The 13,906-nt window shown below is 39.7% G+C and overlaps 1 protein-coding gene across 1 annotated transcript in view; it reads left to right on the top strand.

The window, feature by feature from the left end:
• Positions 1-13,906, top strand: part of LOC101935754 (DNA excision repair protein ERCC-5) — a 78,796-nt gene that overhangs the window by 48,602 nt on the left and 16,288 nt on the right. Inside the window, exons 14-19 of the mRNA XM_065581201.1 lie at positions 1,102-1,217; positions 1,300-1,392; positions 2,296-2,356; positions 3,493-3,636; positions 5,386-5,593; positions 6,565-7,524. Of these exons, the coding sequence (XP_065437273.1) occupies positions 1,102-1,217; positions 1,300-1,392; positions 2,296-2,356; positions 3,493-3,636; positions 5,386-5,593; positions 6,565-7,524 (1,582 nt within the window). The remainder of the gene's footprint in view (positions 1-1,101; positions 1,218-1,299; positions 1,393-2,295; positions 2,357-3,492; positions 3,637-5,385; positions 5,594-6,564; positions 7,525-13,906) is intronic.

Genomic DNA, 13,906 nt, shown 5'->3' with positions numbered 1-13,906 from the left:
GACATGATAGCAGTTTTCAGGTATCTAAAAGGGTGTCATAAGGAGGAGGGAGAAAACTTGTTCACCTTCGCCTCTAAGGATAGAACAAGAAGCAATGGGCTTAAACTGCAGCAAGGGAGGTTTAGGTTGGACATTAGGAAAAAGTTCCTAACTGTCAGGGTGGTTAAACACTGGAATAAATTGCCTAGGGAGGTTGTGGAATCTCCATCTCTGGAGGTATTTAAGAGTAGGTTAGATAAATGTCTATCAGGGATGGTCTAGACTGTATTTGGTCCTGCCATGCGGGCAGGGGACTGGACTTGATGACCTCTCGAGGTCCCTTCCAGTTCTAGAATCTATGAATCTATAAGTGTAGCTTGGTGGTTTGAGCATTGGCCTGCTAAACCCAGGGTTGTGAGTTCAGCCCTTGAGGGGGGCACTTAGGAATCTGGGGCAAAAGCAGTACTTAGTCCTGCTAGTGAAGGAAGGGGGCTGGACTCAATGACCTTTCGGGGTCCTTTCCAATTCTATGAGATAGGTATATCTCCATATTATTAGAAAACTGGATCATTCATCTGTTCTATTTTTTATAAAATGATTAGTACTAAAGTTAATTTTTTTCAAAGAACTTTTATTTAATTCTGATTAATTTAAACAAGGAAATGTGTTACTATTATGTGATTTGCCTCTCCTCTTTTTCTTAGAAAGCAGGAAATCTTAAAAAAAAAAAAAAACCTTTTCAAAACCCAGGAAAAACCCTTCTGAGATGCTGTAGGTTCCAGATATGTATATGATCATAGCAGATTTGTGATAACCATGAGGGAGGAGGAAAAGTCTAGCAGCTTCCAAGATACCAATTTTAAAACTGGAAGTCAATGAGAAAAGATTGCAGGATTGGGCTCTTTTATAGATAATGATCTAGTTTCTGATATTTATGCAGGCATAATATGGAAAGCTCATGTCCATTAATATGAGAACCATTCTTTTTATTAAAAAAAAAATCTGTCACTACAGTTTCTCAATTTACAGCTTATAATAAGAGTAATTCATTTGAAAAATATCTTCCGTTAACAAGAAATATCCTTTTAGTGAAATCTGATGTTACTCATTTCATGTTCGCAGGCTAAACGAAGACAAAGAAAAGAATTGGCAGTCAGTGACTCTAAGAAAACTACCGAAAAACTCTTGAAAACTTTCCTGAAAAGACAGGCTATCAAAACGGCTTTAACAGGCAAAAGGCAAGGGCAAAAGTATTATTTTCCTCTTGTTTGTGTCAGTTTTTGCTTAGATATTAATAACTCTTTCAATTTTTTTCTTAAGCAATGAAGCACTGCCCAGCATTTCACAAGTTCGAAGAGAAGAAATTGATGATATGTATGTATTGTCTTCTTTACAAGAGGAAGAAAAAAAGAGGTAAGCAATGCTAAGACAAGTAGCTCAGTCTGAGATGTTAAAATCCATATTGAAAGTTTTTAATGCTGTTTTTGAGATTGTTGATAAATCTACTTTGTCCTAGAGTGTTCCTCCATGGGATGCAAACTGTATTTACCTGCTGCTATTTATTTTAAGTTTTCTTTGTTTTCATGAAAGAGGCGGGGTTGATAGCCCTGGAGCTGGAAGCCCTCTGTTGTATCTATTATGGAAGTGACTGGTAGAGCAAGCTTTCCTGCACCAACCTGTACATGTGCCTCCACCCTGATCTGAAGTGACTTCTGAAGATGAGAAGGCTAGATCAGTTTCAGGGCCTATTCAGTTGGCCCCTTTTCTGATCAGAGTAACCAGCAGGAGTACCTTTTATGTTGTTAGTTTTTTAATGTAGCTATTTCTGTGCTAAGAATCAGAATGAGGCCTCCAAATAACTGTCATAACTGACCTGGTTCAGACTTGACTGAGTATCTCGTTACCCAGTAGTGGTGATTTAAGGCTTTGATTTTTGTCATGGTTATTTCTAGTAAAAGTCATGGACAGGTCATGGCGTCTGGGCAGCTTGGGGGGGTCCTGCTGCTGGCGGCTGGTCTGCTGTGGTGCCCCAATGTCATGGAGATCTCTGGAAGTCACGGATTCTTTGACCTCTGTGACAATCATGACTTTAGTGATGATCGTTGTATCCCATCCAGTTCCTCTCCATCTTTTCTGCTAGCCTGTATCTTTTTTTTAATTATACATTACAGATTAGTTAGTTTCTTAGTTTTCCTGTTCATAAGCAAGCAGTAAGTTAATTCTATTTTGCTAATTATAAAAAACTTTATTGGTACATTTGTTTAAAAAACCCTACGGCTTCCTTTTTGTCCACCTTGATTACTTTTGTAATTTTAGTTCAGAAGACGAGGATGAAAAAGAGTGGGAAGAGAGAATGAGCCAAAAAAAAATATTGCAGGTAACTGCATTTGAATATCTTCGTAATTGTGAAATTTTTCAATCACTCACTTCAAATGGATAATATTAACAAGAAGAACCAACAAATATACTGGTTTGGGGTGTGTAGACGTACCACACTTAATTCCTGGTGTCAACATAGGATTGCCTGTCTAAGGACCAATAATTAATCGTGATTAATCGCACTGTTAAACAATAGAATACCAATTGAAATGTATTAAATATTTGTAGAGGTTTTCTACATTTTCAAATGCATCAATTTCAATTACAACATAGAATACAAAGCGTGCAGTGCTCACTTTATATTTTTATTACCAATATTTGCAATGTAAAAATGATAAAAGAAATAGCATTTTTCAATTCACCTCATACAAGTACTGTAGTGCAATCTCTTGATCATGAAAGTGCAACTTACAAATGTAGGTTTTTTTGTTTTGTTACGTAACTGCATTCAAAAACAAAGCAACGTAAAACTCTAGAGCCTACAAGTCCACTCAGTCTTATTTCTTGTTCAGACAATCGCTAAGAGAAACAAGTTTGTTTACATTTATGGGAGATAATGCTGCCTACTTCTTAATTACAATGTCACTTGAAAGTGAGAACAAGCATTCAAATGGCACTGTTGTAGCCTGTGTCACAAGATATTTACGTGTCAGATGTACTAAAGATTCATATTTTATTGTTTATTTTTGAATGCAGGGTTTTTTTTGTACATAATTCTACATTTGTAAGTTCAACTTTCATGATAGAGATTACATTACAGTCCTTGTGTTAGGTGAATTGAAAAATACTATTTCTTTTGTTTTTTACAGTGCATATATTTGTAATAAAAATAAATATAAAGTGAGCACTGTACACTTAGTATTCTGTTGTAATTTAAATCCATATATTTGAAAATGTATACATGTATTCCATTATTGTTTAACAATGCGATTAATTGCACGATTAATGCTTTTAACCGCATGATTGTTTTTCACCTCTTGACAGCCTTAAATAAAAGCCTTGTTGTACTAACTTCTGCTTTGAGAGACTAAATACTGTATATTTGAGTTTCCATTTGGTTATAAGTGACTTTATGTATGTTTGTTGCGTTGGTTATATGAAATCAGTGCTTGTAAGTTGTTTCATTTTTTACAGGAAGAATTCTTTGACAATCCTCATTCTGTAGACATTGAATCAGAAGACTTCAGCAGTCTGCCTCCAGAAGTGAAACATGAAATCCTAACAGACATAAAGGAGTTTACAAAGCGACGAAGAACATTATTTGAGACAATGCCAGAGGTAAAATTTTAAAAAATCCATCAGCTTTTTTAAAGCCAGTAGGATAGAAACTGCTGCCATTAGTGCCAATGAAGACTGCATTGGTATCTCATATCAAGAAATCCTAACTCCTGCTGGTATGTCAGAAAAGTGACTGCACAAAAATGTCGGGGTAATGGTTCTCAACAAACTTGCTTTCTATATGTATTCAGAGTTTTAGTTTCTGACTTCTGTTAGAATTGCGGAGCCAAGATTGCTTTATAATTTGCCCATTCTTGCATTGTGGCTCATGCATCACCACCGGAATTATTCTGTAATTGGAACTTAGTGAATCTTATTATTTATGATAAGTCAGGTAGAAAGAAAACAACTTCACTTCCAGATCCCAAGTTGCATGCAGAGCTGGAATTTGGGAAATATGTTTTTTTTTATTTGTAAATTAAGCAAATGTGTAAAAAGTCATTAAGAGATAACAGGAACCCTGCAGTGCCATTTTCAAAATCCTATTTTGAGAGCACAACTATATTTTAAAGCTTAATAGGACTGTTTAGATGGCAGCTGGCATTGAAACCTGCCAGGATAGACGTCGTAATAGGCAACCACATTTAAGTCACCCCAATGTGGGTTCCATTATAATTTTATTTGCTCTTGAGTTATGGACCATCTCTTTTAAATGATCAGTTTTTGCTGGTCACGTAAGAGAGGTATCAGTGAAGTTAAACAATGTTCCTAAGCATATTTAAAATAATAGCATTAAACAATGTCACAGTTCCAGGGCAGCTGCATCTATATTTCCCTTCAGTGGTACAGCAAGGGCATCCACTGACTGCTTCCAACTGTTACCTTTCTGGGGGGTGACCTGCATCTCTCTCCCTTCTGACCATGGTATTCCCAAGCTGCACAGTCCACTGTCTATTTCCCAGCACAGACAGGTTGCCTAAAGACGTCTGCTTGGTTTCTCTTCAGAGACTGATAACAGAGTGATTGTCAACAGTTATGTTATCCTATAGCACATCCTGTGCAAGTCTATTTTATTCTTAAGGTAAAACATAATAAAAAACAAACAAAAGGAACCTATACGCATGTGATTAAGCTTACCAGAATTAACTGCAACCCTAACCTGGATTCTGGCAGGCCCAGCCCTTGGAACCCTATCCTAAGAATCAGGGCCCTATATGGGTCGGGGGTTTAAAACCAGGGTTTTTTTTTTAAATCCAAAACCCCTTTCTTTGACAGTTGGTCCCTGGAGAATCCAGTTGGAAATTAGATATAGATATAGATTTATCTATCTATCTATCTCCAGGAGGGCTCATAATAGAGGAAGTACATTAGGACTCCCCCCACCCCCCATGAGAGAAGGTATTTGCAGTGTCACAGTAACACATACACAATTGCATTTTTAATAGAGTGTACACCAAAGGTGTTACCTCTAATTTGATAAACTTTATTAAATAAGTTAAACTATATCTTCATTCCATAAGGTTCAGGATATTACAGAGTATTATCAGTCTGTCATAATAATTAACCTATTTTTATCCTGTGTTAATATGTTAGTCCCTTGTGACATTGCAGTCAGTAACAGAAAAATGTCCTGTGTCTTAAAGTGATGAGATGTAGAGAATTTTTTTATTTTATTTTTTTGGTAACACAGTCCTTTCCTCAAGAGCCCAATGAATACATTTGTCTCAAAAATTCAGCAATTGCATTTTATTTAAATAGATTTTGGCTCATTTCATGTTTAATTTTAAGCTTTTGTTTTGTTTGTTTAAGGAGTCCAATGACTTCTCACAATACCAACTTAAGGGTTTGCTTAAAAAAAACAACCTCAATCGATACATAGAAAATGTGGAAAAAGAGATGAGTCAGCAGGACTCAGGCCATATCCAAACCCAATATGAAAATGAGGGGGGCTTCATGAAAGAAGTGGAAAGCAAGAGGGTAGTCTCTGAAGATACTTCTCACTACATTCTGATAAAAGGTATTGTAATGTTATCTCTTTACTTCCTGACATTTCTCACTTGGTTTAGGCACTCTGTATTGCTGTCTGTCTTGAATATACTGTTGAGAAATCTGAGTTTCCTGTGAAATCTTTTTTAACCAGCATACTGGGGAAATGGGGGGTGTCAGTAAATTTAAAAATGCTGGTTAACTCAGAGGGAGGGGTTTGGGATGTGGGGCAGGGGCATGGGAGGGGCTGCGAAGCATGGGCTCTGGAAGGGAGTTTGGGTCTGGGAGGGGGCTTGGGAGGGGGCTCAGGGTGCCAGACGAGGGGGTGCTCAGCTCTGGCGGCTCCCCGCAAGCAGCTCCCCATCCCTGCTGCTCCTGCTGGAGGTGCAGCCAGGTAGCTTTGCAAGCAGGCATGCTGCCTCTGTCTGCAGGCTCCACCCTCTCGAAGCTCCCATTGGCCGAGGTTCCCGGCCAATGTTCTGGGAGCCGCGGAGTCAGCGCTCGGAGATGGAGGCAGCATGCCTGCAGAGCTGCCTGGCCACGCCTCCTCCAGCAACAGCAGGGATGGGGATTCGCCGGAGGTGAGTGCCTCCTCCATCCGGCATCCTGAGCCCCTCCCGTGCTCCAACCCCCTGCTCCAAGCTCCCTCCCGGACCCAAACTCTCTCCCAGAGTATGCCCTGCATCTCCTCCCATGCCACAGCCCCCTGCCGGCCCTGCACCAACCACATTCTAAACCAGACTTTCAGTGTAGATCAGAAATGCCAGTTTATAGAGCTTGCTGGTTGGTCAAGTGCCGGATAAGAGTTTACTGTAGTTGATACTTTCAGTATGATGAACTATAACACTAAGCTTAATTATTGCATTGCAGAGAAATAGAGCAATAAAAGACTTGGTTATCAACCACCAACTTCTTATGATTTTAAATCCAATTCATTATAGCAGAAAAAGAATATATATACAGTTATGTTTGAAGAAACTTAGCAGTCTTTTTCTTTTTCAGGTATTCAAGTAAAGGAAGCCACCAGTACACACTTAGAAACTCTTTCAGTTGGGCATTCTTCCACAGGACCTAAATATAATATACCTGATAAAATACATAATGAAATGAATGCTAGTACCAAACCACCTTCACCTGAAAAGTTAAAGACAGAGAAGGCTAGCAATGCAGTTGGAGCACCACCTTCTCCCAGAACTTTGCTTGCTATACAGGCAGCTATGTTAGAAAGCAGCTCAGAAGAGGAGCCAGAGGATGAAGATAAAAGGCAGCTGAATTTGGACCAAGTCACTCTCTGCCCCGGTATAGTTGAAGGCAATGTATCACCAAGAACACTACAGGCTATTCAGCAAGCTCTATGTGGTGGTGGTGATGATGTCAGAGCAGTTATTACCACTAGTGCTGATAGAACACGAATGGAGATGTCAGGGGTGAAGGATCTTATTAGTAGTTCAGATGAGGAAGATGAGGTTCCTAAAATTAAGGATGGAAAGGAGCCACTACTTTTACCTACAATTCTTTCAACAAACACAGTCCTTATGCAAGATGGTGAATCCGACCAAAAAAGTCAGTCAGATTTTTTTCTAATCCCTGTACCTAAAGGTGTATGCACACCTTGTGTTAAAAATGACTCCTCCGCTGAAATCATTAGACTAGATAAAGAAGAGACAGAAGACAAACAAGACCCTGCAAAAATGGACTCAAGTTCTCTGCAAGAAAATATGAATATTTGCATGCAGAAACCATTAAGTTCCAAAACACAGACCACTTCAGTAGCTCTGATTCACTCAGAAACTACAGAAATTTCCAAGAACGGGGAATCTGAAAATGTAGAGTATGTTTTATCAAAAGCGGAAAAGAATACTTCTGAGCTACAGCATTCACTTTCAGTCACTCCAGAAATAGCAAATCCTAATGAGGCAAGAGTGCAAAGGAAATCACAGTCTGAAGAGAGTGATTCAGATGGTATGTGCAGCATGCTGTTTTTTTTTTTACATATTTGATTGTGGTAGCCAAGGCCCCAATCAGGATTAGAGCCTGATTGTGCTAATTGCTGAACATAGAATTATAGAATATTAGCGTTGGACTAGATGATCTCCTGAGGTCTCTTCCAATCCCCTGCTCAAAGTAGGACCAACACCAACTAAATCATCCCAGCCAGGGCTTTGTCAAGCCGGGCCTTAAAAACCTCTAAGGATGGAGATTCCACCACTTCCCTACGTAACCCATTCCAGTGCTTCACCACCCTTCTAATGAAATAGTGTTTCCTAATATCCAACCTAGACCTTCCCCACTGCAACTTGAGACCATTACTTCTTGTTCTGTCATCTGCCACCACTGAGAACAGCTTAGCTCCATCCTCTTTGGAACCCCCCTTCAGGTACACCTCTACCCCGTATAACGCAACCTGATATAACACGAATTCGGATATAACGCGGTAAAGCAGCGCTCCAGAGGGGTTGGGCTGCGCACTCCGGCGGATCAAAGCAAGTTTGATATAACGCAGTTTGACCTATAACACGGTAAGATTTTTTGGCTCCTGAGGACAGCGTTATATCGGGGTAGAGGCGTAGTTGAAGGCTGCTATCCCTCACTCTTCTCTTCTGCAGACTAAATAACTCCAGTTCCCTCAGCCTCTCCTCATAAGTCATGTGCTCCAGCCCCTTAATCATTTTCATTGCCCTCTGCTGGACTACCTCCAATTTGTCCACATCCCTTCTGTAGTGGGGGGACCAAAACTGGACGCAATACTCCAGGTGTGGCCTCACCAGTGCTGAATAGAGGGGAATAATCACTTCCCTCGATCTGCTGGCAATGTTCCTACTAATACAGCCCAATATGCCATTGGCCTTCTTGGCAACAAGGGCACACTGCTAATCATCCAGCTTCTCATCCACTGTGATCCCCAGGTCCTTTTCTGCAGAACTTCTGCTTAGTCAGTCGGTCCCCAGCCTGTAGCTGGGCATGGGATTCTTCCGTCCTAAGTGCAGGACTCTGCACTTGTCCTTATTGAACCTCATTAGATTTCTTTTGGCCCAATCCTCCAATTTGTATAGGTCACTCTGGACCCTACCCCTATCCTCCAGCCTATCTACCTCTTCCCCCAGCTTAGTGTCATCTGCGAACTTGCTGAGGGTGCAATTCATCCCATCATCCAGATCATTAATAAAGTTGTTGAGCAGAACAGATACACAGGAAGACAAGATTCCCTATCCTGAAGAGTTTACAATCTACTGACATAACCCTTGCTTTTACCTCTTCTAATAGAGACAAAGCTGTATTTTTAAAACATCTCTTATGTATGACTTTTAAATTTGGCCTTATTGACAATTAAATATATAATCTCTTGAAGATGGGAAGAAGTGCTTCATATTTTTTTTAAAGTACAAAGCAGTTTTTAATATGGAATTTTTTAATACTTTAATTGTAGGGAGAAGTAATTTTATTGGATTGTGAATTTGAAATGAGAGTATTTGATTAAAATGATGATTTCTTATCCTCTGTCACAAATCAATATTTTCTTGAAGAGGGACTGACAGTTGCTCTAATTATGATGAGCCTCATTTCAGAGATCATTCCTAAATTTGTCTTGTTTTGATACTGGTTTATAAATCAGAAGAACTTTCCAATACTACGCTTAATATTCCAGCAGTATTCAGTCTTTCTGATTGTCAAAGAGAAATTAATTATTTGGAAATTTTTCTTTACCAAAACCCAGCAACAGCAATGTAGCAAAGCACAGTAAGCATGACAGAACTGTTCATATAAAAGTGTTCTGTATAAAGAATAATACCCAGACCATCCTTTGCATTTGGTTGTGATGCTGCAAGAGTTAAGTAGTCATTTGAATAACAAAATGTATTTTGGTATCCAAATGTTATATTCATTTTTAAAAGTATATGGTATAAACTGTTAACTGGGTGATCTGGGATTTGCCAGAACTCAGGCAAATAAGATTTTTTTTCTAAGATTGAGATCGTCCAATGGTTTGACATGATCATTTTAGTCCCTGGGAAACGAGACCAGTGTCCATAAGCCCTTTTGTCTCCTTATATAGAAATAACCGATCTTAGGCTCCATAATAACTTAATTTGGCAGGGAAGAACACTTCTGTCCCGTATCCAAGTCAGATTTTGGATTAGAACCTCAAATTTGAGATTCTATTCTTAGTTGTGTTTTCTCAATAAATCTGGCAACCTATAAATACATCTTCTCTTGATAAGTAACCGATTTCCTCCAATTTTAATATAAAACTTTCTCTGATCCTCTGGGAGCAAAAAACTGACTAACAATATACGTCAGCTGTCAATTGATATCTTAACATTTTGACTAATGATTCAGTTAAATGGCAAAAAAAAACCTATATTAAGGCAGAGTTAATGTTGATTGGTGGTATGTTGTGCCTTTTCAGAATGTTAAGTTGAACAAAACTCCAACATCTGAAAACCAAGAACTGCAGAGTTCTTGCATGCTGCACATGCATATTTAACTCTGCCCTCTTTCAGCAAATCCACCCTGTTAACACAGATACCTTTACTCTGCCAACCCCACAGTTCCCAAAATGTGTAAGCTGTTCACCTCCTTTTACATTCCACTCATTCTGTCTCACCTACAGGATTCCATCTAATACTATGGGGGGAAGGGAACGGAGAGGCAGTTGAGGATGCCACATTCCTTCTATTCCCCTGGCAGTAGTCAATTGGAATTATTCGCATACACTCCAGGCGCAGTCAGTGTGTTAGGTGTACTTGCACTAAATGGTGGAGGCAGCAGTTGGGCCTGCGAAGTAAGGTGTGTTTGTGACATGTGTACATGTGTGACAGGGCAGTGATTAGGATATGAGGAGATCTATGTTTTGCACACTGAGGTGTCAGTGCTAAGGGAAGAGCTGCACATGTACTCTCAGGATGCAGTATGCATCATTTCAGTTTAGAATTGTGTACATGTTGTATAATTAGCAGGGCACAGGAGTATTCTTACAAAGGGCATTGTCAGCAACGAGGGGGAACATGATTCTAATGCTTAAATGATGGTTACATGAAAGTGAGATTGTATCCTGTGAGTAAGTGTAAGAGAGCTGTAAAATGCTGTGAAGTGGTCCTTAAATTTTACATGTGGTATTCTGTCTGAGGAGGTAGCTAAGTGTGTGACTGTACACCAGGATCTGGAACCTCCTGAATCTTAAGTGCCAAGGGCCTCTTTGGGTATGTGTTACATGCATAGTGAGGCACTGCCCAAAGAGGGTAGAGGAAAGGTGTGAGCAACCTTTCCCCTTCCCCATCTTTTTGCCCTTTCATTGTGTTAGCTGGAACCCTGTGGATGAAATGGGTTGAAAAAGGAGGTGAACAGCTTATACATTTCGGGAACTGTGGGGTTGGCAGGGTGTGTTAACAAGCTATATTGGGCATTGATGAAAGAGGACCGAGTTAAGGGTGCATGAGCAACCTTAACTGCGTTTCCTAGTTTTCAGACATTTGAGTTTTGCTAAACTGAGTGTTCTGCAAGAGGACAACATACCGCCAGCAGCCGTAACTCTGCATTAATGTAGTTTGTTTTTTTTTGCCATTGAATTACCTCGGTTTTTGAACAGGAAATGATCTTGGTAGGAGTTAGTAGTCATTTAGGTAGTTAGCATACTGAGACAGCCGCAATCCTCCCCATGCCTGTCCTCCTGCCACTTTTCACCAGCCCTGCTTCAGCATCCCTCCCCAACTATGCCCCTGACTCATCCAGTGCTTTCCTCCATCCAACCTGCCCCCCTCCCCACTACTGTATCCACGCCTTCCCACCACAAGCAAGCATTTCTCTGAAGTCTTCACTCCCAGGTATAAAAACAGTTCTATTGCTATTTCTTCACCCTTTCTATAATCTGATTCCAGTGCAGTGCCTAGAGCCGAGAAAAACTGTTTATAGTGGAATATTGTTGGAGTTCAGAGAGGTGACGGTGTGCCGGCAGAGCTGTGAGGTGCATTGGGGATGCAGGCAGAGGTGAGGGCTGCCAGGCCTCCCTGAGCTCCTAACCTTGCCTCTCCAACCTCCAATCCCCATTTATTTCCTTCCCCATAAACCCCTTCTCCTGGCTGCAGCCCCAAACCCCTCTCACCCCTATTCACACTCTTCTTCACTCCCACTTCCCTCCTTTCCCCGGAAGCATTCACATGTCTTTATTTTCCCATATACTTTGATTACATACCCCTGCAAAATAAAATTGCCACTTGTGATTCACAAATTGTAGCAACCAACAGCTACTTGGTTCCGAAGTCCTTTTGTCTTAGGTGGGGGTTTGTGTTTTCCTTATCCTTAGTGATGTTGAAGGGTAGGGTCACAGGATTCGAGAGGTCTGTGATTCACCCAGTCATTAGTTCCTAGCTCAGTTTAACAGTCCAAGGCAACAGAAAGAAACAGATTATTATTTTTTTGGAGGGGCAGGGGGGTCTGCAACTTGGGAATCCTTTGGTCATGAACCCAAATTTGAATCACTAATGCTACACTGCACCTCCATGAAGTACACCAATTTTCAAAGCAATCCACTTAAACAATTGGATGTTAGACCACTTACAAGATTCGAGCTTTAAAGCATAAAAAATAGTTGGAATGGCAATCCTTTCTCTGTATTGGTACATTTACAGTGTAAACATGTATATTTTCTTTAATGCTGTTTAATTTGGGTCCTGCAAAGATTTAGTGGGTACCATGCGCTGCCTTAGGTAAAATGCTGCAGATTGAAACCATTTTTGACCCATATCTCCTCAATACATTGATTTCTAGCTCTGGGCCCCCCCAAAAAAACACCTAGAAACTTATTTTTAAAATGTCATTTTTTGGAAGGGCTTATTTCCAGAACCCCTGGCTTGAATGACTCCAAATTTGCATCACTAATCCTATCCTGGAACCTCCTGAGATAGTCAGATTTCTTTGAAATTTGTGTGTGTGTGTGTCCATTTTAGAGGATTTAGAAAGGTTGACCTTTAAACTGTAATGATGCTCGCACACTACTATATAATAAACATTATTGCCATTCATGGTAATTGAAATCTGTAGTTTCAGCTTGTAGTTTCATATAATTCTTTGGCGGGGAAGGCAAAATTTACCATTCTTTTCTCTAAATTTGAGCAAACTCTGTATTGATGGTCAGCCACTTTAGCTCCCCTAGCTCCATGAACAATTTGGCTCATGCAAAAGGTCATGCTGCTAAGGTCTTACCTGTCTGCTGCACCTGGATCCCACCTTGACAGGGTGAGGAAATTCCATGGCACAGAGAGGTAAGCAGCATAAATTAATTTGAACTACTTTGATATGTGGGCTTGGTGTAGAATCTGGCAGACACCTGCTGCCCTTCCCTACCCATAGAACTGTGAGGTCAGCAGGAAGGGTGGTATTCCCCTCATGTATGTTGGGTTCATGGGTGTAAACTTCCCTCCTCTCATAGCAGTGGTGAAGAGAGAAATTCATTGAGGGATCAGGCCATTCCGATGCTTGCTCCTGTCATTAAAGACTTACACTAAAATTTATTTTTCAACTGTTTTGTTTTCCTATACAATGCATTTAAAACTGTAAACATTTTATGCTCTGTTCTATCTTCTGTTTTTATTACACACAGTCACAATTTCATTACTCATTTAAAAATAAGATTATGCAAAGTAATGAGTGATATCTTCTGTTTTAAAAACAAGCCAACTCATATATGTATATATACACACACACACCTACCTACCTATAATATAGGTTTCTGATATAAAAGTTCTACAGAAGTCATACCACATAGAAGCTATTTAACATGATTTTTTTTTTTTTTCTTGGGGGAAGTTCTACGCAACAGGAAAAACATAGATATATACTCATGCTCACACATCCCTCCCCCGTTCCTTTTTTCCTCTAAATAAATCAATAACTCTTAAGTAAAACTTAAAATTTCCTAAATCACACGCCTTCTTTATTTTTACGGCTGTATTTTTATATTCCTATCAGCATTAATCCTGAAAACTTTACACTGAGTGGAGGGGAAAGTAAAACTGCAGTTCTCATCAAGTCAATACAAATTATTAAAAACTGAATGAATAAAAAGGCCAATTGCTGATATTTCCAAAGAGAAAATCTGTCTTATCTTAACTGTAAAGACTCTTCAAGCTTTCACACTCTACATCAGTATCAATCTTATAAGGAAATAAAGAAAAATGTAAAGCCAGTTCAGACAATCAATATTTAATTCTGTCTGCTCAGGACATCACTAGTCTGAAACAAAAAAAGGTACTACAGAAACTGTGAGAGCAGCAAAAGTTCTTAGGTGTTTTTAGAGAGAAGTAGGGAATGTCAACATCTAACAGTGGGACTGCTCAGAGGAGTCCTG

This window comes from Chrysemys picta, chromosome 1 (assembly GCF_011386835.1).
Source record: "Chrysemys picta bellii isolate R12L10 chromosome 1, ASM1138683v2, whole genome shotgun sequence".
Taxonomy (NCBI): Eukaryota; Metazoa; Chordata; order Testudines; family Emydidae; genus Chrysemys; species Chrysemys picta.
The sequence above is the reverse complement of the archived record's forward strand: the minus strand, read 5'-3'. Positions and strand labels throughout refer to the sequence as shown.